This window comes from Vanellus vanellus, assembly GCF_965231255.1.
Source record: "Vanellus vanellus genome assembly, chromosome: 15".
Classification (NCBI taxonomy): domain Eukaryota; kingdom Metazoa; phylum Chordata; class Aves; order Charadriiformes; family Charadriidae; genus Vanellus; species Vanellus vanellus.
Window position 1 is genome coordinate 4,489,126 of NC_138920.1, and position 19,199 is coordinate 4,508,324.

The window sequence follows — 19,199 nt, forward strand, 5'->3', positions numbered from 1 at the left end:
GGCAATGAAAGAGCACATGAAGGAAGAAAGGAATGTGATTGAGGATGGAGAATAACAAGCAGGAAGGATGGGACATGGGGTATCAAAGAGCAGGGATGAAAGGAATGGGACATGAAGGACGACTGAGGAGAAAAAGAGGGAGGGGTGGGTCATGGTGGGTGATGGGAGGACCCCAGGGAAGGACATTTTAATGTAGTAAGCCTGGAGGAGGCTGGGACCTGCAGGTGATGAGGGTCACAAGGGCAAGAAGCCATGGGCAGTGACAGGAAAGGGGATGTGGGGTCCACGTGCAGGCTGTAGCGAGCTGCTGAGCAGGACAGGATGGGATGGGACAGGACAGGGGAGGCATGAGAAACACCAGTATCACAAGAACAATGCAGAGCTGAGAGGAGCCTGGTGCGATGTGACAGCCCTGGCAGTGAGGCCATGGAGGACCCATGGGCGATGACAAGGACACCCGGTGGCACAGTTGGGATCAGCACACGGAGATGGTGTCAGGGATAGAGACAGGTGGGTAAGGAGAAGATGGGACACTGTGTGTGGGCTGGGCAGCTGGCAGGATAGTGGGGACAGAGGGACATGATCTGGAGTCATCTCCCCACCCGTGGGTGCTCCAGCCCTCCCACACTCCCCTCTGCAGCAGCACCGGTTCCCCAGACAGGACAGGCATCACGGTCCCCTCCACCGCAGCACGGGAAGGCAGCACCAGAGGTGTGGGTGAGGGGTTGCAGGGCCTTTATTCATCACAGGACAAACAGGCATGGTACAGGGGTGCGGGACGGGGCGGGCAGGGGGCCCGTCATCAGGGCAGAAGGTGCCCTTCATGTGACCTGGCGAGAGGAAGCAGGAGGACAGGGCAGGGACAAGCGTGGCTTTGCCCGAAGCACCTCGGGCTTCGCCCCGGGCCGGGCGCTGGTGTGTGGGGAGGACAGGGGCAGAGGCTGCACGGGGGCCGGGGCTGAACCAGACACCTCCACACCTCAAGCAGGTTTTCCCCGTTGCCTTCGCTAATCCCTTGCCGGCCTCAGCTCAGCCCCTGGCCCCGCGGGAAACGCCCGGCACTGCTATTTACAGAGTAAGACAGAACTGACCAATATTACAAATAATTAAAAGGCAGTTGTAAAAATGAGAAACCACATTCCAAAAGTAGAGAGTCTTTAAAAAAAAAAAAAAAAACTAAAAAAAACAACAACCAAAACCAAAACCCCCGTTTATCAATGAAAATGCTAAAAACCACCCCGAAAGGATCTATGTACAGCAGGAGATTGCCCGCGGCAGCGCTGTGCCTGCCGGGGTGCAGGGACCCAACTTCTCGGTGGCAGGCAGGGACGCTGCCTGGCCCCGGCTGCTGGTGAGGGTGGGCAGCGCCTGCCTCGCACATCCCGCACCCGGGTGACGAGGGTCCCCGTGGGGCCGGCCAGGCGCCGCGGGAGCAAAAGGCCATCGGTGCTGGGCCTGCTGGGCCCTGGCTGATGCTGGTGTGTCTGGAGACACAGGCAGTGAGCGGCCGTCGCGGAGATGCTGACGGAGGCTGCGACGTGGCAGTGATGCAGCCTGCCTGCTGCAGGCAGCGTGCGGCTGGACGGGAGGGGGCAGCAGCTTCGGCAGCAGGAACATTTTTTAAGCGAAGCTGCAAGATGACAGCGATGCGCCGAGCCCCTGGAGCAGTGTACACAGCCCCACAGCAACGCACGGAGCCCCCTGGAACAGTGTACGGAGCCCCAGAGCAACGCGCAGAGCCCCTGGAGCAGTGTACAGAGCCCCTGGAGTAGTGTACACAGCCCCAGTGCAATGCACAGAGGTCCCGGAGCGGTGTACAGAGCCCCAGAGCAATGCATGAAGCCCCCCAAGCAATGTATAGAGCCCCCGGAGCATGGTACGCAGCCCCCGAGCAAGGCACAGAGCCCCGAATGGTGCGGGGCACCTGCAGGCAGCTCCATCTGGGTGAATATCTGCCTGGCCCCTGGCAGGCAGCTCGAAAATAGGTCAGGCAGCCTCCTCTAAAATTGCTGTTCTCTCCTGGGGCTGCACAGGGGCACCAGCGCTGCTCTGCGTGGGGCTGGGACGCGGCTCCCCAGCCCCAGGAGTTCTGCATTGCCGCCAGGGCTGCGGCTGCTGCTCCCCTCCCTCCCCGGATAAGGCTTTTTCTGGTGGTGACCGAGGGACGCGTGGCGCAGACCACGCTGCAGCCTCCCAACCCACAATCTCTTAATCCAATTGGTGCATCTCCAATGCAGCTCATTTCGGTATTTTTAAAATGCACTTGATTTTACATTGCAGGCTGTCCGGAGTTGGGCAGAGCCAAAAGTGGAGGAGGAAAAAAAAAAAAAAAAAAAAAAAAAAGAAAGAAAAAAAAAGTATATTCAGCACTTGGAGGAGCAAATAACTACAAGTGGCCCCAGGCAGGGAGGTGGGTGTGATGCAGGGGGGCACCACAGCCGCGGCCCCTCGGGATGGTGGCAGGCGATACGCGTGTACATGAGTGTGCACACACACACACGCACGCACACACCGTCCTGCCCCACGCTCTGCGACCCCGTCTCTGCTGCTGGAGGAGCCAGGGGGACTGTCCAGACCCTTCCCAGCAGCGAAGGACCTCAGCAGCCCCCCCAAGAGCGCAAGGGTGACCAGGGAGGGTCCCCACAGCCAGCCCAGCCCGGGTGACTGCAGCGACCCTCCCCGCCTCCTTCCTGCCCGGGGAAGCACGTGCGGCCCTGCGGCTGATGCAACCGCGCCGCAATCGGGGCTGGCAGGGATGCGCTGGAGCTGGGACAGGGCGGGCAGCGCTGGCAGCGGCCGCAGGGGCTGAAGCCAGCACCCTCCGCCCGCGGGGGGCCAACACAGCATCGCACCTCCATCCATCGCACCCACAACAGCATCCTCGCCGCGTTTCGCCCCAGCCCTGCCCTATCTACACGAGCAGCCACCCCTGGCTGCTCTCCCCTTCTCGGGGCCCCAGTGAGCCCTCGGCACGGCAGGCTCTCTGCTGACATTCCTGGGGCGGTGGGCACCCGTGAGGCCCCCCCAGTGCTAGCAGCGGCTCCGAGGGAGTGGGTCTCCGCACCGGCGGGAGGTGAAGCAGCCACCCCGGTGGGATGCCCCCGCAGCAGCCTCCACCAACGGCTCCACATCTGCTTCGTAAGCGTCCCCAGGGGCGAGGGGACGGTTAGGAGACAGATGCGCCTGCACCGCCTCTGAGAGGGGCCCCCGCGGGGCGTCAGCGCGGGCGCTCTTCCAGCAGGAGAGTGGATAGCAGGCACGCTGCGTCCCCCGGCCCCCCGTCCTCACTCACTCGAGGCCCCCGGCTTCTCCTCCACCCTAAGGGGGTCCGTGGGGTGCAGTTTGCACTTGGAGGGGGAATGGCGGACGGTGGAACGGGACGGCCGGGCGAAGCAGGAGGTGAGGGACTGGGAGCTGCAGTCACACGCCGTGTCCTGCAAAGACAGACAGGGCACACGGGAGTTAGAGGGGTCAGGCACCCTGTCCCCCACCACGGTGGGACACCCCGGGGGGCACCCTGCCTCGTTACCTCGCTGGCTATGGCTGAGATGAGGTCGGGGTCCCGCAGGGCTGCGTCCTTACTCCCCTGGCCAGGGGATGAGGGCTTGGGGTCCTCGCAGCTGCTCTGCTTGAGGACTTTCTTGTTCAAGACACGGGAGATGTTTTCAGCCGGGTGGTGGGTGGCTGGGCCAGGGTGCTCAGCTCTCTTGCTGCCCTCCTCCCCAGTGGCCTCCTTCTTCTCCGGGGGGGCGGTGGGGCTCTGTGCCCGCCCGCAGACGTTCCTGAAGAACTCCTGCACGAGGCCATACTTGGGTGCTTCGGGCTTGGCCCGGCTGCTCTCGGGGCAGCCCGGCTTCCAGATGGACTCGGTGCTGCCCGCATGCTCCACCACGCTGAACAAGCTGGACAAACCATCGTTGATGTTGCTGAGGACGGGGCTGTCACGGGTGGTGGTGGAGCGGGCCCAAGCAGAGCCATTCTGCTTGCTCTGGTGCAGGTTCCAGAGGCTCCTGTCCTTGGAGGCATCCAGCTTGGAGGAAGACCTCCTCTGGAGCTTTGGAGAGCCGTATTTTGGAGAGCAGCATGGCCGCTCAATCCTGGAGTGGACCTTATCCAGGGAGGAGGAGATCTGCTTGCTGCGCACAGACACAAGGGAGGAGCTGCGCGGGGACCAGCTCTTGCCGTGCACACCGCTGCCACGCGGCAGGTCGGTCTGCAGGCCAATGCTCACCGTCTGGATGGTCTGTGTCCCCACATGGGCCAGCCCCACCGTCTGGCTGGAGGTGCTTTTCACCTTCCTCTCCAGCGAGCTGGAGCGGATGGCCTGCCGCACGCAGTTGGTGATCTCCTTCATGTCATCACTCATGTTGCCAGAGATCTCCAGGTCGTGCAGTGATGGGGGGAAGCGGGGCACCGGTGGCACCGTGCTCTCCACTGTGCCGCCATCCAGCAGCTCCCGCTGCTGCTTGGAGAAGTTGCACAGCCACTGACTGTAGGTGCTCTCAGCGCTGGCTGACTCCTCCGGCTCCTTCGGTTTGGCCATGGTGAACAAGAAACCAGGTTCGATCATGATCTTCCCTTCTTTGTTGTGCACCAGAGGCGCCTCCAACCGCCGCACAACCGGTGGGCTGTAGTAGATGCGGATCCCTGTCTTGTCAGGTGCCGTGTAGCTCCTCTGCATTTGCTTCTGGGCTTGATCATGCCCGGAGAGGCTGCTTGCCCGCGAGTAGTCCCAGGAGGAGATGCCCAGCTTCTCCTTGGCCAAGCTGTCAGGGGCAGGTTGCTCAATATTCACATATGTACAGTTTGAGGGAGGAACACCAGCACTGTCCCGGATTCCATTGGGCAACAGCTGGGTGGCCGTGGATGCCTTTTTGCCCCGGGAATGGTCACCCAGCCCTGGCGCGGTCTTTCCAGGGAGGTAGGGAGAACAGTCGAGCAAGCTTTCAAACTCTGACATGGAGGAAACAGACTTGGTCCTGTGGGAGAAAAGAACAAAGGGCTCACAAGAGGACAGGGCAGCAGGCTGGGGGCAGCTGGAGACACCCCGCTACCACCCCAACAGCACCCTCCTGGGCACCCAGTCCTGGTCCTCATGGGAGCCCTTGGTCTCCATGGTGAACTCTGGACCACGGCTGTGTCTCCCCCCAGCTGCCAGGTCTGCCAAGCCTGGGAACAGCCCCATGCAGCCTCCTCTGTGTCCAGGGGACCATGCGGGCACCAGCACACTCACCTTTTGAGGTTGGTTCCCTTGGCTTCTGCTTCAGAGATTGTCTCTTTGTCTGTGATCTTTTCATTGAGAGCCTAGGAGGACATGAAAGGAAGCTCTTGTGTCAGCAAGCACAGGAACAAAGTACATGGATGGGCTGGAGCAGGGGCTGCACCCTGCTCCTCTCCAGCTCTACCACCTTCCCCCATGCACCCAAGCCCAGCATCCCATCCCCAGGGTTACACAAGGCTCCCTGTGCTCACATCTATTTTAAATCAACTTTTTATAACCTCACTGAAGCCCTTGGGGTTCAGCCACACTCTCCATCCTCTCCTTCTCCCCTATCCCTGGTGCTTCACCTTGCAACCTCATTTGCTATTCAGGGGGGGGGAGTTATTTGGGGTTCACATGACCTCCCATCTAACCCTTACCATAGACCTGAGCCCAACCAGCACCCCAAGAGCCCTCCACTTTCTCTTGCCCACCTCTTTCCAGTTGCTGCCGTGCTTCTCCATTTCAGAGTGCTTCAATGCCCATGGGTTGGTTCCTTTCTGCAACTGGAGAATGTGCTGGTCACTCAACATGTGCAACGTGTGCCCCTCTGGGCAAGCAAAAGCATTTGCCGCTTGCCCCCCATGCGGGCCCTGAACACGTAAACACTCCCAGAGCACACCTGGGGGCCAAGTGGCAGAGACTGGAGGACACATTCACGACCAAGGGACACCATACCTGGTTGAGTTTGTTCTGTAGGTCCTTCGCTTGCTGCTCTGCCTGCTGCTGCTCCTCCTTGAAGCGGGCCAGCAGCTCCACCTTCTCCTGGTTCCAGTTCTTCTCGCTGATCTGCAGCTGCTTGGTGAGGTCCATGACGGCACTGTAGGACTCGGCCAGGAGATGCTGGTGCTCTTCACGCTCCCTCTTCAATGCCACCTTCCAGTCTGGCAGCGTGCGCTCTGCAATCCCTTTGCCTGCCTTCGACTCCAGCTGTGGGGACACGGTGGTGGCTGTGGGGGACCAATGGCTCCAGCACAGTGCTGGACATGCCTAGCAAAGGGGCAAGGCTGCGGACATCCCGGTTCCCAGTGCAGGTCCCGTACTGCCCAGGTCAGGCAATGAACGTGTCCCCAAGGCCATGTCGCACAGCATGGCTCACCCGTGGGCACAGCCGAGCTGCAGCCGGCCCTGGCTGGCAGCCATGTCATGCCAGACGGCCCGGCAGACGGTCACCCAGTGGGACGTCGGCTGAATGTCCCCCCTGCTCGGCTGTGCTCTGCCTGCAATCCTGCCTGCTGGACCCGGCTCCGGGCGAGGGGCAGCATCTCCCGCCAGGCTGGCAGAGCAGCCCCCGAGGATGCTGCTGCCACTGGCTGTCAGGAAGGCACCTGAAACTGGGGTGCTGCCACTGCAGCAGCTCTGCTCTCTTTTGGTGGGGAGAGAAAGGAGTCAGGAATCACCACTGAGCTCTGCCCGGAGAAATCCCACCTGGGAGGTGCCGGCATCCGCTCTGGGAAGTGGAGCTGATGTATGGCCATGAGCTGCTGCCAGCACGGTGCGAGAGAGCAGAAAACCTTCATCACTGTGAGGGCAGGGCTGTGGGACCGATGGGACTGGTTCCGTAGGCAGGAGCTTCCCCCAGCGCTGAGGCTCCCCTCCCTCCACCCCCTGCTCTTGCCACAGCCGTACATCCCTCCTGCGGCATCTACAGGGGTGCTGAGCCCCGACCCATGCTGTGACCCCGGGGAGAAGCAGAGGGCTCTGATGCCGCTCCTAGAAGCCTGTCCTGGGGAGGGATGCTGAGCGCTGGTACCATCCTGCCCACCCTAGACAAACCCAGCAGAGGAATAAAGAGCATCCTCTGCTGCTCCACAGTCACATTTTCGTGCCAGCCCCGTTGCTATAGAAACTCGCCTGCCGGAGCAGCTGCTAATTGAGATTCCCACAGTGCCACCCTGCCTCCCAGCCCTGCCCAACAGCCAGCACTTGGCACACGGCGCAGGCAGCCCCTCAACCCCACGTCCCCACCAGGCAAGGGGGGAGCTCCCCCAGCCTGTGGGGTACCCCGGGGCTCCCACCTGGGCGATGTGGCACTTGAGCTCGGCGCGCTCCATCTCCCAGGCAGCCTTGGCCTTGGTGAACTGCTGCTGCAGCTCACTGGCACCACGCCGTTCCTCCCGCAGCTCCGTGCACAGCTCCTTCAGGGTCACCTTCATGTCTGCCAGCGTCTTGATGCACTCGTTGGGCTGCCGGGGGATCGGGGGTGAGCGGAGGGAGCCGGGGCCCCATGCCGGAGGGAACCGAATTGGGTGGGACCCCGTGCGAGCTGCCCTCACTGCATCCCAGCCCAGCAGGCTGCCCACCCCCGGGGTGAGGGACAGGGGGTGCCACCAGGGCAGGGGACCACTCCTGGAGGTGACATGCCAGTGGGGAGCATCCCCTCCCAGCCATGCACCCTGGGAGAAGCATCCACCCCGTGCCACGCAGCTGCAGTGGGGCTGATCCCACCCACCCCTGGGCTCGTGGGGACCCCACTCACCGTGTTGGGGGTCCAGGCATCCCCGGTGCATGTCTTGTTGTCCGCCTGCTGCTGCGGGGCGAGCTCCTCCTCCTCCAGCAGCAGGTACAGCTCCTTCATGCTGTTCACCTGCAGGAGACACCACAGCTGGGGTGATGAGGGGACCCATGGCCAGGGAGGGGGACACCCGAGCAGCCCTGTGTGGAACACATAGGCATGAAGGATGCCCGACAGCATGGTACCCCCTCCATGGCAGCTGGGGTGGGAGCCCCTCAGCCCACAGTACCTCCAAAAAGTCCTCGCCCTCACTGTGCACCATCTTGCCCTGGCGCCAGCGCTTGAGGAACCACTTGAGCTTCATGAAGAGCAGGAGAAAGCTCTGCCTGAACTGCTGCGACTCCTGCACTAGCAGGTTCTTCTCCTGGCTCCAGAACTTCTGTTCCAGCCGCCTCTGCAGGTTCAGGCTCTGCAGCTCAAACTCCCGCCGCAGCAGAGCTTTCTGGTGGTCCTCCTTCAGCTGTGGAGAGACACGTGGGCTCTGAGATGGGGCCTGGCAGCAGCGATGTGGTGTCTCTGCCCCAGGGTCTGGGCTGAGCCTGGTGCCAGCCCCGTATTTAACACCCCTGGAGAGCTGCAACGCCCTGGTAGCATGCTGGGGACAGTGGGGCCATCGAGGCATTGCCCTGCATGGAGGACTGTGCTCAACCCCTGTGCCCCTTGAAGATGGGACGTGCTGTGTGTGGTCCTGGGTGACCCCTGTGTCCTCAGGCAGGTTGCCAGCCTGGGGCTGGAGGTGGCACGGCCCTGGGGACACGTGTCTCCCAGGGATCAGGACTGCTGCCTGCTTACCTGGCAGATCTTCTGCGAGAAGTTGTCCACCTCGTCCTTCCTCAGCTGCCTCTCCTGCGAGAGCTGCTCCTGCAGTCCCCGCAGGCTCTCGTTGGCCTCCGACAGCACCAGCTGCAGCTCCTTCATCTGCAACAGCCCGGGGAGGGGATGGGGATGGTGGGCTGCGCCTGGCCGCACCTCCCTGTGTCCCTCCCTGATGGGGCTCTGCAGCTTCCCTTCTCCCCCCGTCCCCAACCCCGCTGGCCGAGGGGACGCGGCTCCGTGCCCGTGTCTCACCTCGGTGGCGTAGGAGTCGTTCTCCTCAGGCCGGCAGGTTTTGTAGCTCCGGGGATGCGCGGGGTCCGTGTCCTTGGCGTGGGGGATGCGGTAAGGGTCGGCGTCCCTAAAATCAGGCTGCTGCATGCGTGGGCAAGTTAATGAGAACAAACCAAAAGAGCGGGAAGAAAAAAAAGCCAGAAAACAAAACAATGGGTCTCCGAAACAGTAAAGAACTACAAGACAACAAAAAGGATGAGAAGGAGCTTCATCACCATGGCGGGAGACAATGCAGAAACCAAAAGGAAACACAGGATGAGGAGACACGTGGCCTGGATTGTTTGGGGAAAGGGGAAAAAAGAGAGAAAGAGGGAAAAAATGTGCAAACACCAGTTACGGTGCCATGCAGTGACTGGGGGAGACTGGGACCTGGGGCTGGTGGGACCACATGCAGAAAAATAGGACTCTGAACAAGTGAGTGTGCTCCAGAAAGGGGCTTGTGCCCCCGGCCCCAACCACCACGGACATCCCTGGCCCCTGGCATGAGCAGAGCCCCCCAGAGAGGGGGGGGTGGCAGGGCATGAGCTGCTCTCCGCTGCTCCGAAGGTGCTTCCCATCAGATGCAGACTTGCCCTGGAACCTTTGCTCTCCAAATTACCTTGCCTGGGTACCACTGGGGGCTGAGGCTTCTCGCAACCAGGGGTCCCCGCAATTTGGGCTGCTTTCAGGAGGCTGCAGGCTGCTCTCCTCCCACCCAGCTCATCCCCAATAAGCAAAGAGCTTATTGGGATGTTGGGCTGAGCCGGGGGAGATTGGCCAAAACACTGACCCCTGCTAAGGTGGGATCACATCCGAGAGCCCCCGGCCATGGGCAGGGCAGCCTCGGCACGACCAGCCCATGCCGGGACGAGCCAGGATGCCACCACCTCCTGCCCTGGGCACACTCCGTTGGAGCAGAGTCCTACCTTGTCCCCGGTGCCACTGGCATGCAGCGAGGTGTTAGTTTGGGTTTTGCTCTGGAGAGGCAGGAGGGAGGTTACGTTGGGGATTGGGGTTTGCTCTGTTAAAGCGGGAGGAAACGGAGCGGCAAATAAAGCGGCGGCTGCTGTGGGGGACGTGGGAAGAAGGCTGTACCTGGAAGTCGGAGGCGTGCTCCTTCTGCAGCCCCTCTTTGGTGGCGTCATGGCTGCCAGGGCCAGAGAAGGGGAAAGAGTCTATCTGCTCCTTGAGGCCACCGGTGAGGTGGTCCACCTTCCTCGTGAAGCAGCCCAGGTCCTGCTGGAGCACACCCAGCCGCATGAGGAGAACGTTCATCAGCTTGGCATCACTGGGGCTCTCGCTGCCGCTGCCCACCGCCTCGCCCAGCAGCCCCCCCGTGCACTCGTTGTCCAAGCAAGCCTTCAGCCCGGAGGTGAAGCCATTGGCATCTGAAATCAAGACGTCGATCGCTTTGCTGACAAGCGCCGCCTGGTCTCGGATGCCCAGCAAGGTCTCCAGGTCCTTGGCCTTGAGCAGCCTGGTGGGACCATCGGGTGCCTTCCCACCACCGGGCATTCTGTCCTGCCCATCGGCTTCGCTGCTGCCCATCCCGTCCCTCCAGCCGGCGGTGGGGATGCACTGTGCCGAGTCGCCGGCCTCGGCGTCGGTCTCCAGCATGGGCCGGGTGGTCTGGCAGGAGGCCAGGTCGCAGCGCTGGAGGTTGGAGAGCAGCACGCGGTTCTCATACTGCAGCTTCTTCACCTTGCCGCTCAGCTCGCTGATCTGCACCTTGGCCGTGGCCAGCTCCTCCTGCGAGGGCTCGCTGATCACCGAGCAGCTGTCCTCCGACAGCGTCACATCCAGCTCGTGGTCCGACTTGTACTTGGTCAGCTCGTTCAGGAGGAGCTTGTTCTGGTCCTCCAGCTCCAGCAGCGAGCGCCTCAGCAGATCGGCCTCCTCCTCCACGAACTGCAGGTGCCGGCGCAGCTCCGCCACCGTGTCCCCCGCGTCCCCGCAGCCCGAGATGCCTGCCAGGAACCGTGAGTCCTGCCCCGGCAGCTCTCTGTCCCCTTGGCCCTTCATGTCATCCATCTCTGCCCGCAGCCCACGGTTTTCCACCTCCAGTTCCACTATCCTCCGGCTGAGGATGTTGGCTTCCTCCTCCACCAGCTTGAGGTGGACCTTCAACTCGGCTTCCCGGGAATGGGGGGAGTCAGCCAGCTCCTCCACGGAGAGGGAGCTGTCGAGGTCCCCATACAGGGACCTGTATTTCAGCAGCTCTTCCTTCATGCCATCATTCTCCTTGGCCAGCTTAGTCAGCTTCTTGCACATCAGGGCCGACTCCTCCTTGGCGAAATGCAGCTGGCACTTCAGATCTGCGCTGTCCTCCTGGGGACCAAGAAGGCGCAGGCGTTAGAAAAATCGCTGCCGGGGGGGGCCACGGTGGCTCTGAGCAAGCCCTGGAGACACGTCGCCCTCCCACACGGGTGACCCCAGGGAAGCTGCAGCCCTCGCTCATGGAGGGAAAAAAACTTGGAGATCCATCCTGGAGGCTTTCAGGGGGAGCCTGGACACAGGGCAGGACGCCTGGATAAGGAGACCCACGGCTCCAGCCTCAGGAAGGACATCGAGCCACCGCTGGGGATGCAGGGACCGAGCCCAGCCCTGCCACAGCCCCATCCGCCGCGGGGAGCGGGGGGGGGGGAAAGCTGTCAGACTCCACAGAGCTAAATAAAAGCCAGCAACAAGGTTTCCTCCTGAAAGCTGGCAAGCCCTGAAGCAACTAGCGCTGCTGCAGCTGCAACACCCCCAACACCCCCCCGCCGGGGCTCTGCTCCTCCCGCTCGGCCCCAAACACTCCACCATGGGGCAGAGAAGCAGAGGTTTTGGCTGGAAACCTCCCGAAGTCCCAGCCCTTGCCCAGCCACCACCTAGCAAGGGGACAGAAAGCCCTGGCAAACCCCCCAGAATCAGCTCGCTGGTCCCTTCCCAAGCCCCTCTGCTTCTGGGGACCATTTCTCCATGTGCTTTTTTTTTTTTTAATTTAGCTGTTAGGATCTCGGCTATCTGCCCAGGCAGACCGTTTCTCTGCTTTGGAAAGCTTTTTGGATGCAGGACCAGGATTTCCTGACGTCCAACTTGCAGCTTCCCGTGCCGTGGGGTCACTCGAGTGCTCCGAGCTCTGGCACGGTGACAGCCAGGAGGGGACCTGCTGGGCTGCGTCCCTCACCCTGTGGCACCCCTTGAAGCCCCGGGCGGGTGCTGGAGGTGACTGAGCCCTTTGGCCGGGAGGCTGCTGGCTCTGGCAGCCCTCTGCCTGGCTGAACTCATCCCCTTTCTTCTTTCCTTGGCTGGGAGAAACAAGCTGTCCCCCTCTTTGGGTGCTCCTGACCCCCCAGCCGTGCCCACGCTCACACCCCCCAAACCCCACAGCAGCCATTTACCCTGCAGACTTCCCAAGCTGCTTATATCAGGACCAGGGACAATGGAGGTTGGGGGGGGGGGGGGGGGAGGTTCCATGAGTTTTGGGTGCCGTTTGATTCCCCAAACACCCCGCTGCGACCACAGGAACCACCCTGCTTCTCTTCCACACTCGCGCACTCGCTAAGGCACATTAAAACTGTGCTCCCCCTTAATTAGCTGCGGAGATTAGGGGAGGGCCAGTGCGGGCAGCTCTCCCCACTGGGGCAGACATGACCTCAGTTCCTGTTTTTCCAGGGGAAAAAAAAAAAAAAAAAAGGAACAAAAAAAAAGCAGAAGCCTATCGTGTCCCTCTGCCCCTTGGCATCGCTGGAGGGACACACACGTCCCCAAGACCACCTCGAATGCTCCTGGGGTCCAGGGCAGACCTCAGTGTTGAGTCTGTCCCCCCCCAGCTCCATTTTTGGTGAGCGGCGATGCTCGCCCAGCGCAGCAGGGCAGGAAAGGGGCCCAGGAAGCCACCGATGAGTCACCAGCATCGGTGCCCACAGGGCCGAGAGGGAGCACCGGGGAAGGGGGGGGGTGGGGGGGGTGGGGGGGGGTGGGGGGGGAGGGGGGGCACATCCAGGGGTGTTTGCACCAGAGGATGCTCGGGGTTTGCTTTCCAGCACTGGCTCCTTCCCGGAACATCAGTCCCACCGCACAGCTGGGACCGCATCCAGCCCCGCGTCCCCAGGCTGAGGGGTCTCAGTTCCGCGGGGGTGTGGGAAGCAGAGGGGGGGGGGTTCTGCAGCCCAGGGCTGGGGTTTGTTTCCTGCCCCGGGAGGAGGCCGAGGAGGGGGCTGTATTTCAGCCTTGGGAAGAGAGGTGATGGAGGGGGTCCCGGACAGCCCCCTCGGTTTGGGGCACAGCCGGGTGTAGGGGCAAAGCCACAGTCTGCTCTTCGGGGAAATGGGGGGCAGGAGTATGGGACCGTCAGCTGGCCTGAAGCGGCTCTCGAGGATGGAGTTAAAGGGAGAAATGATAAATGAAAGACCGAAGGGGAAATTTTTTGAGGGCCTGGGGATCCCCGTCCCGCAGCTGCACAGAGCGGGCTGTGCCAGCAATGACACAGGCCACCCAGAAACCCTCAGGGTGCTCGGTGTCCCCTCAGCAGTGCACGGCAGGAGCAGCTTTACGGGGTCTCCCTCCCTGCCCTGGCTGTGGGGGAGCAGATCTACTCCCCAAAATAAACCTTTCAGGTCTTTTGCCTTGGAAAGAGGATTTTTCCAGCATTAAAACACTCGCATTTCTATTCCTGCAACAGCAGCTCTGCCCCTCCGAGCCCCAGTAACAGCATTAGCGAGTCACAGCAGCTCAGCCCAACAGCAAGTGACAGCTGAAATCCCGCCGCCACTGCCGGCAAATCCCACTGCCCCGCGCTGCCCCAGCAGCCTGGAGCGGGGCAGGGACAGCTCGGCCTCCAGCCGTTCCCCACGGGGACCCTCAGCTCCCCCAAACCCTGTGGGGGGCTCCGGGGCCACCCTCCAGCATGGCACAGGCAGGAGGGACCCGGGCTGCAAAAGCCGCAAGCCAAGAGCAGAAGCAGCTTTGCAATGTGAAAGCCAAAGCCCTTCAGCTCCTCACTGCAGTCCTGACACATGGAAAGGGTTAAAGCCACCGGCTGGCCACGGATGCTCCATTGATAAATGAGACAAGGGAGCGGTTGAGGACAATGAGGATGGCCCAGCACATCAATCCCTCCCTTATGCAGGGTCTCTGAAAGGCAGGGAAGCCCTGCAAGAGAGGGATGGCGCTGCCATGCCCACATTGACTTCTGGGCCAGGCGTAGTCTCCGGCTGGCACCAGGACCTGGGGTGCGGGTGGGCCACTGTGGCATGCCCTCAATATGCTGGCACCGATACCTGCACTGATGGTTTCTTCTCGGTCTTCCCAATGGAGCGAGACCCCCGTTTCTTCAGGGAATTCTGCAGAGAGAAGAGAGAGCTGTCACCCGCAGCGATGGCACGGCACCCCGTCATGGACAGACAGACCCAGCATGGATAGACATTGACCTTGACTTCTCCAGCTGCTTGCAAGCCCCAGGAAAACACCAGGGCCCCAGTGGGCTGACGCCCTTTGCTTTGGGGGAGCTGGACTGGCAAGCATCATATCATGAGGTTTGGCCAGAAATTCCCCCTGCAGGCAAGGGAGCAGCAGAGAGCAGGAGTGAGCAGGAAATGAGCCGTGGAGAGGCTGAGTCAGGTCCTGCCAGGGCTGGATGGAGCAGGGAATCCAACCCCCAGGCCAAGGGACGGCTCTCGGGGCATCCCAGTGTGGGAGCAGCAGACAATGATGTTCCCCGTTGCCTCTTCCCCAAGCAAGGGACGTGTCCCGGTCGCTCAGCTATGGGGAGGGCTCCTCAGCAGGATGATGTTGACTCTGCCCTCTGGGGACACAAGGGGCAATCTCCAGGCTAGTGAGGACAGCTGGGAGATGGGGAGGCCAGACAGAAGAGGGGGGAAAAGCGGGTTCCCAGAGCAGGGCCAGTTATCTGGGGGACAGGAGCTGGGGGAAAACCCTCAAGAACATCCACAGAGCCCCCCGTGTGTGCCGGTCGATCCATGTGGCCGCCCTAGACCTATTTCCAAGCTGGCGCTGAGGCCCAGCAGCCAAAGAAAGCAGCTGTGAAATGTAAGCTGCTGCCTGTGCCAAGGTGCCGGGCTCCAGGCTTTCCTATTAAGGCCACGACCATCGCTGGAGCTGCTGCTGCTGCTGCAGAGCCTTTCCCAGGGGCTGGCTGTGCCACGTTGGCATCCCTCGCCCCCACCGTGCTGGGGACCAGGGCTGGCCAAGGGCATCGCCCGGCCCTGACCAGCCCCGAGCGCAGCACCCCAGGTCAGACGTGGGCTGTCATCGCTCCACCTCGAGCGCATCCCTTGGGGCGGCTGTGCCTCAGAGTCCCGTCACAGCTGAGCTCGATGTTGGCACGGGGTACCTGGAGCGGTCCCCACTTTTCTCCTGCCCCCGAGGAGATGCTGCAGAGGCGTAGAGCCGGAGGGGCAAATGCCTTTGGGGATGATCTGCCCATCCTGACAATTATCCAATTATGGGAGAAACCTCTTGGAAGGGAGAAATAATCAGCCCTGAGGGGTGAGCCCAGCCCTACACAGCCTCCACATTGGCTTGGCTGTTAACAAGCTCTGCCACGCTATGTGCCCTCCAGCAGCAGGGAGGAGGTGGAGGAGGGCTGTTAACTCACTCGTTTGTCTAATTAGCGCTCTGCAATCAGTGAGTAACCCCAATGCCCTTGCTAGCTTGAGGACACGCCATCCAGAGTTCGGGGGAGCTGCTCTGAGCTGTGCCAGGTCTCGTGGCAGCGGCAGCATCCCCTTTGGGCTCGCGCAGCTGCAGAGAGGGGCCCTATCCTGTCCCACGTTCTTTTGCCAGGGCAGAGCGGCAGCTGGCGCTCAGGCCTCCCTGCACACTGACCACGCAACCATTTTCTCTGCCTGTTTTTCAAGCGCAAGAGCGCTCCAGCCCGGCTCCCGCTGCTGCCGTTTGTTATTCAGCCCGCGCTCGCCGGCTGCAGGGAAACCCATTTCACGCCTGTTAGCGCAGGCTGCGCGGTGGAGGGACAAGACACCCCGTCTGGGGTGACGCTGCTCCGTGCCACCCTGCGAGAAGGTGGCTGCAGAGCGGATGGGTGCGACCACGGCCGGGTCCTGCAGCTCACCAGGAGCTGGCCCCGGTGTTAACCAGAGCCAGCCCCGGAGATCCCAAGCCGTGTGCTGGCTCCCTGCTCTGCCACGCAGGGGAGCACGGCGGGGGGGGCAGAGAGAGCCCTCCCTGTGTTGTGTCCCCATCCTCAATGGGATCAGGGCCAGAGTGCCGCCACAGCACATCTCCTCCCACACACTGCCCTGATGGCTCAGCCAGCGACGCTTCCCAAGGCTCCCCGGGGACCGAAAGCATCCCGGGCAGTAGGGAAGTGGGTTACAAGTGCTGCAATGGATCACAAGCCCATGCTGTCACCGGGATGCTTCTCCTGTCACCGAGGATGACACGGCTCCTGGCTGGAGGCTGGTCCCAAACCCCGCATGGCACGGAGCACCCTGGACCCCTGCGTATGGGTACCGGCACGGCACACAGCTTCCCAGGACACAGATGGGACCGTACCCTCCTCCCCCCCAGATCAACAGCACCACTGCGACACCGCTGGGACAATGCTGGGACACAGCCCCATGGCTCAGCACAGTTTGAAACAGCAGCATGTGGTCAGGATACGGCCAGCACCAGGCACTGTGCCGGGGATGTGGCGGACTCCACACATCGTGCAGAGCTTTGGCTGGTGGGAGCTGGGCACAGCCCAGGGCTGAGCAAGTGGCCGGGGACACGTAAAGTGGCTCTAATGCAGGGGGAATGTCTCTTAGCCCCCCCGGGACAGGGTAGAGCCACTCGGTGCCCGCAGAGTGGGATGAAGCACGCCTCGCCGAGGGCAAGCGCTGCTCGGGTTTCACGAGCATCTGCAGCACGGTTTGGGTTTCAACGATGCGAGCAGGGATGGTGGATCCCGCAGTGCAAGGCCAGGACACCTGCTATGGGCAGAGCCTTGGGGACGCCTCCCAGTCCCCCCTCCCGTGTCCCCCTCACCTCTCGGAGCTTGTCCATCTCGTTCTGCACCACCTGCTTGGCCAGCTCTGTCTCAATGAGGCGCTGGCGCAGGTCCTCGTTCTCCTCCTCCAGCCTGATCCTCTTCTTCTCCACCACCTCCAGCTCATTGTGGAGCCGCACGGAGACATCCTTGGCCACCTGGGGACACAATGGGGCTATCATTGAGCTGGGTGCGGTGTGCACGGGGCTGGGACCGTGGTGCTCGGACACCCACAAACCTCATGCAGCGATCACCAGGCTGTTACTACTGAGACCCTTTGGAGCAGACGCTGTGCTGGGTGACACCGTGGCCCCTGTGTGTGTCCCCTCAATCGAGTGCTGTGACCACTGTTCCCCCTTCACCAGCTGCAAGGCTGCCCCGCGTCCCCATCCCCTGACCAAACCCTGCCTTCTCCAGCCCTAACACGATGCTGCAGGATTCTCATTGCCTTTTTGTACCTTTTTCCTACACTGTGTGGCTGGAAAAGCCCCCATAAGGCTGGAGAAGCCCCATAAGGCTGGAGAAGCCCCATAAGGCTGGAGAAGCCCCATAAGGCTGGAGAAGCCAGCGGGCAGCACCAGAGCAGGCAGCCTCTCGCCGCAGGCAGCAGCTGTGCTGGTTGGGAGAAAGGCGAGCTGCTGCATCACGTTACGGAAAAAAACAGCAGCTGCCCCCCGGGGTGAAGGGTGCCTCCATCCATCCCGGGCACGGCCCCAGAGCCCCCCTCTCCAGATCACTGCAAGGGAGCAGGTCCCCACATAAAGGGAGCTTAACAGCACAAAGCGTTCGCTCCTACATCTGCAGGAAGGGAAAAATTGTCCCCAGTCCCCATCATGTCCCCTGCCCAGCCCAGGGTACCAGCCGCAAGCCCCGCTGCAGGGATGGGGTGCTCAGGCTGTGGGGCTGGGCTCCCTCTTCCCCCGAGGATGGGCTGTGCTTGCTTTCCCAGAAGGGAAGCAGCTGGAAGAGGGGTGTTTTTGGCAGCCAAGCACGCCAAGCTGGGGGCTGCTGGGTGGTTTGGGGAGGGAATGGGGCCCCCAGCAGGGATGGGCAGCCCAAGGTGGGTTCGCAGCCCCACACTTGTGGCATGTCTTGGCTCCCGGACGGGCTGTTTTCTGCTCAAAAATCTAAGTTACTCCTTGAGCTGTTGCCCGTCCCGCCGGAGCCATCTCCAGCTGCCACTGCACCTCCCTCCTGGCAGCCGTTGTGGAGGCAAGAGCCCTCAGCAAACACTCACCGGCACCAGCGGCTCCTCAAGGGCCAGCGGCTGGCGAGGGCGACGCAATGTCACCCCACAGAAATCCCCTTGTCCCTGTCCCAGCCTGCCTGCCACAATGCCCATGGCTCTGCAAGGTGTCCCTGATGGCCAAGAGGAAAAGCTCCAAGGTCCCCAGGGTCCTGGTCTTCCCGCTCCCTCCTTGTGCTGCTCCAGCCGGTGGTGGTGGCCCCGTCCTGGCCCCATCACTGCAGGATAAGGGAGCTCGACCTGTCCCATCGCTGCAGGATAAGGGAGTTCGACCCCGGGGCACACGGCCAGGCTGGGCTCCAGCCTGCACAGGATCAACCTCACATATGGCACTGGCAAGACCCCCATCCTCAGGCGACGCTTGGCCCTCTCCACCCTCCAGACCCCACAAAACGCCCCCATAAACAGACCCTCCGTGATCCAAAAGCACGGCTCCCCGCTTCTCGTATCACCACTGCTCGTGCAAAATCATGATGCCCCCATTAAGGGGCTGCACCCCATAAACAGCAAAACCCCACAGAGCTCCCCGCATCTCAATATCCCTTGCCACCCCCTCGTGCCTCACCAGCCACCACGTCCACACCTCACCGAAAACCACTTTGGGAGACCTGGGGACTGCCCGCATGGGGATGTTGTCCTCCCAGCCTCACCTTGACGTCCTGCTCGAGGCTGTGGATGAGCTCGCCGTCCACCTGGCCCGTCTGCGCCACGCGCAGGCTGCGGCGCTCGGCCTTGCGCAGCCGGTACTGCAGGATGCGGCAGGTCTTGCTGGCCTGGTCCAGCTGCTGCCGGAGCTCCTGCAGCTGGTAGACATCCTCCTCCATGTAGACGTCCCTCATCTCCAGCATCTCGGCGCGCAGCTCCTCAATCTCATCCTGCAGGGAGATGCACGTTAGAGGAGAGGGATCCTGCAGCTTGGTCTTCCCTCTTTTCCACCCAGGACACCTCCCCACCATGGCTCCCCTGCTCTCCTCCATCCCACGAGATGTTTTCACAGACCTTCAACCCCTTAGATCAAGCCCCAGCCTTGCAGGAAAAGGGCTCGGAGCCAGCTGGGCACCATCACCCACTGGCAAGCCAGCCACCCTGGGGGGGACAG

The 19,199-nt window shown here is 62.0% G+C and overlaps 1 protein-coding gene across 1 annotated transcript; it reads right to left on the reverse strand.

Moving 5' to 3' along the window:
- Positions 1-2,252: 2,252 nt before the first annotated feature.
- Positions 2,253-18,963, reverse strand: MTCL2 (microtubule crosslinking factor 2; the record flags this gene model as incomplete). Its single annotated transcript, XM_082491074.1, has 15 exons — positions 18,751-18,963; positions 16,854-17,012; positions 14,126-14,188; positions 9,957-11,189; positions 8,844-8,963; positions 8,568-8,693; positions 8,005-8,235; positions 7,740-7,847; positions 7,279-7,446; positions 5,939-6,190; positions 5,695-5,766; positions 5,234-5,304; positions 3,530-4,979; positions 3,293-3,434; positions 2,253-2,281 (listed from the first exon to the last, which is right to left on the reverse strand). Exons 1-15 carry the CDS (start codon positions 18,946-18,948, stop codon positions 2,253-2,255), a joined length of 4,422 nt encoding a protein of 1,473 aa, XP_082347200.1. The 5' UTR covers positions 18,949-18,963.
- Between the last annotated feature and the right edge of the window lie 236 nt (positions 18,964-19,199).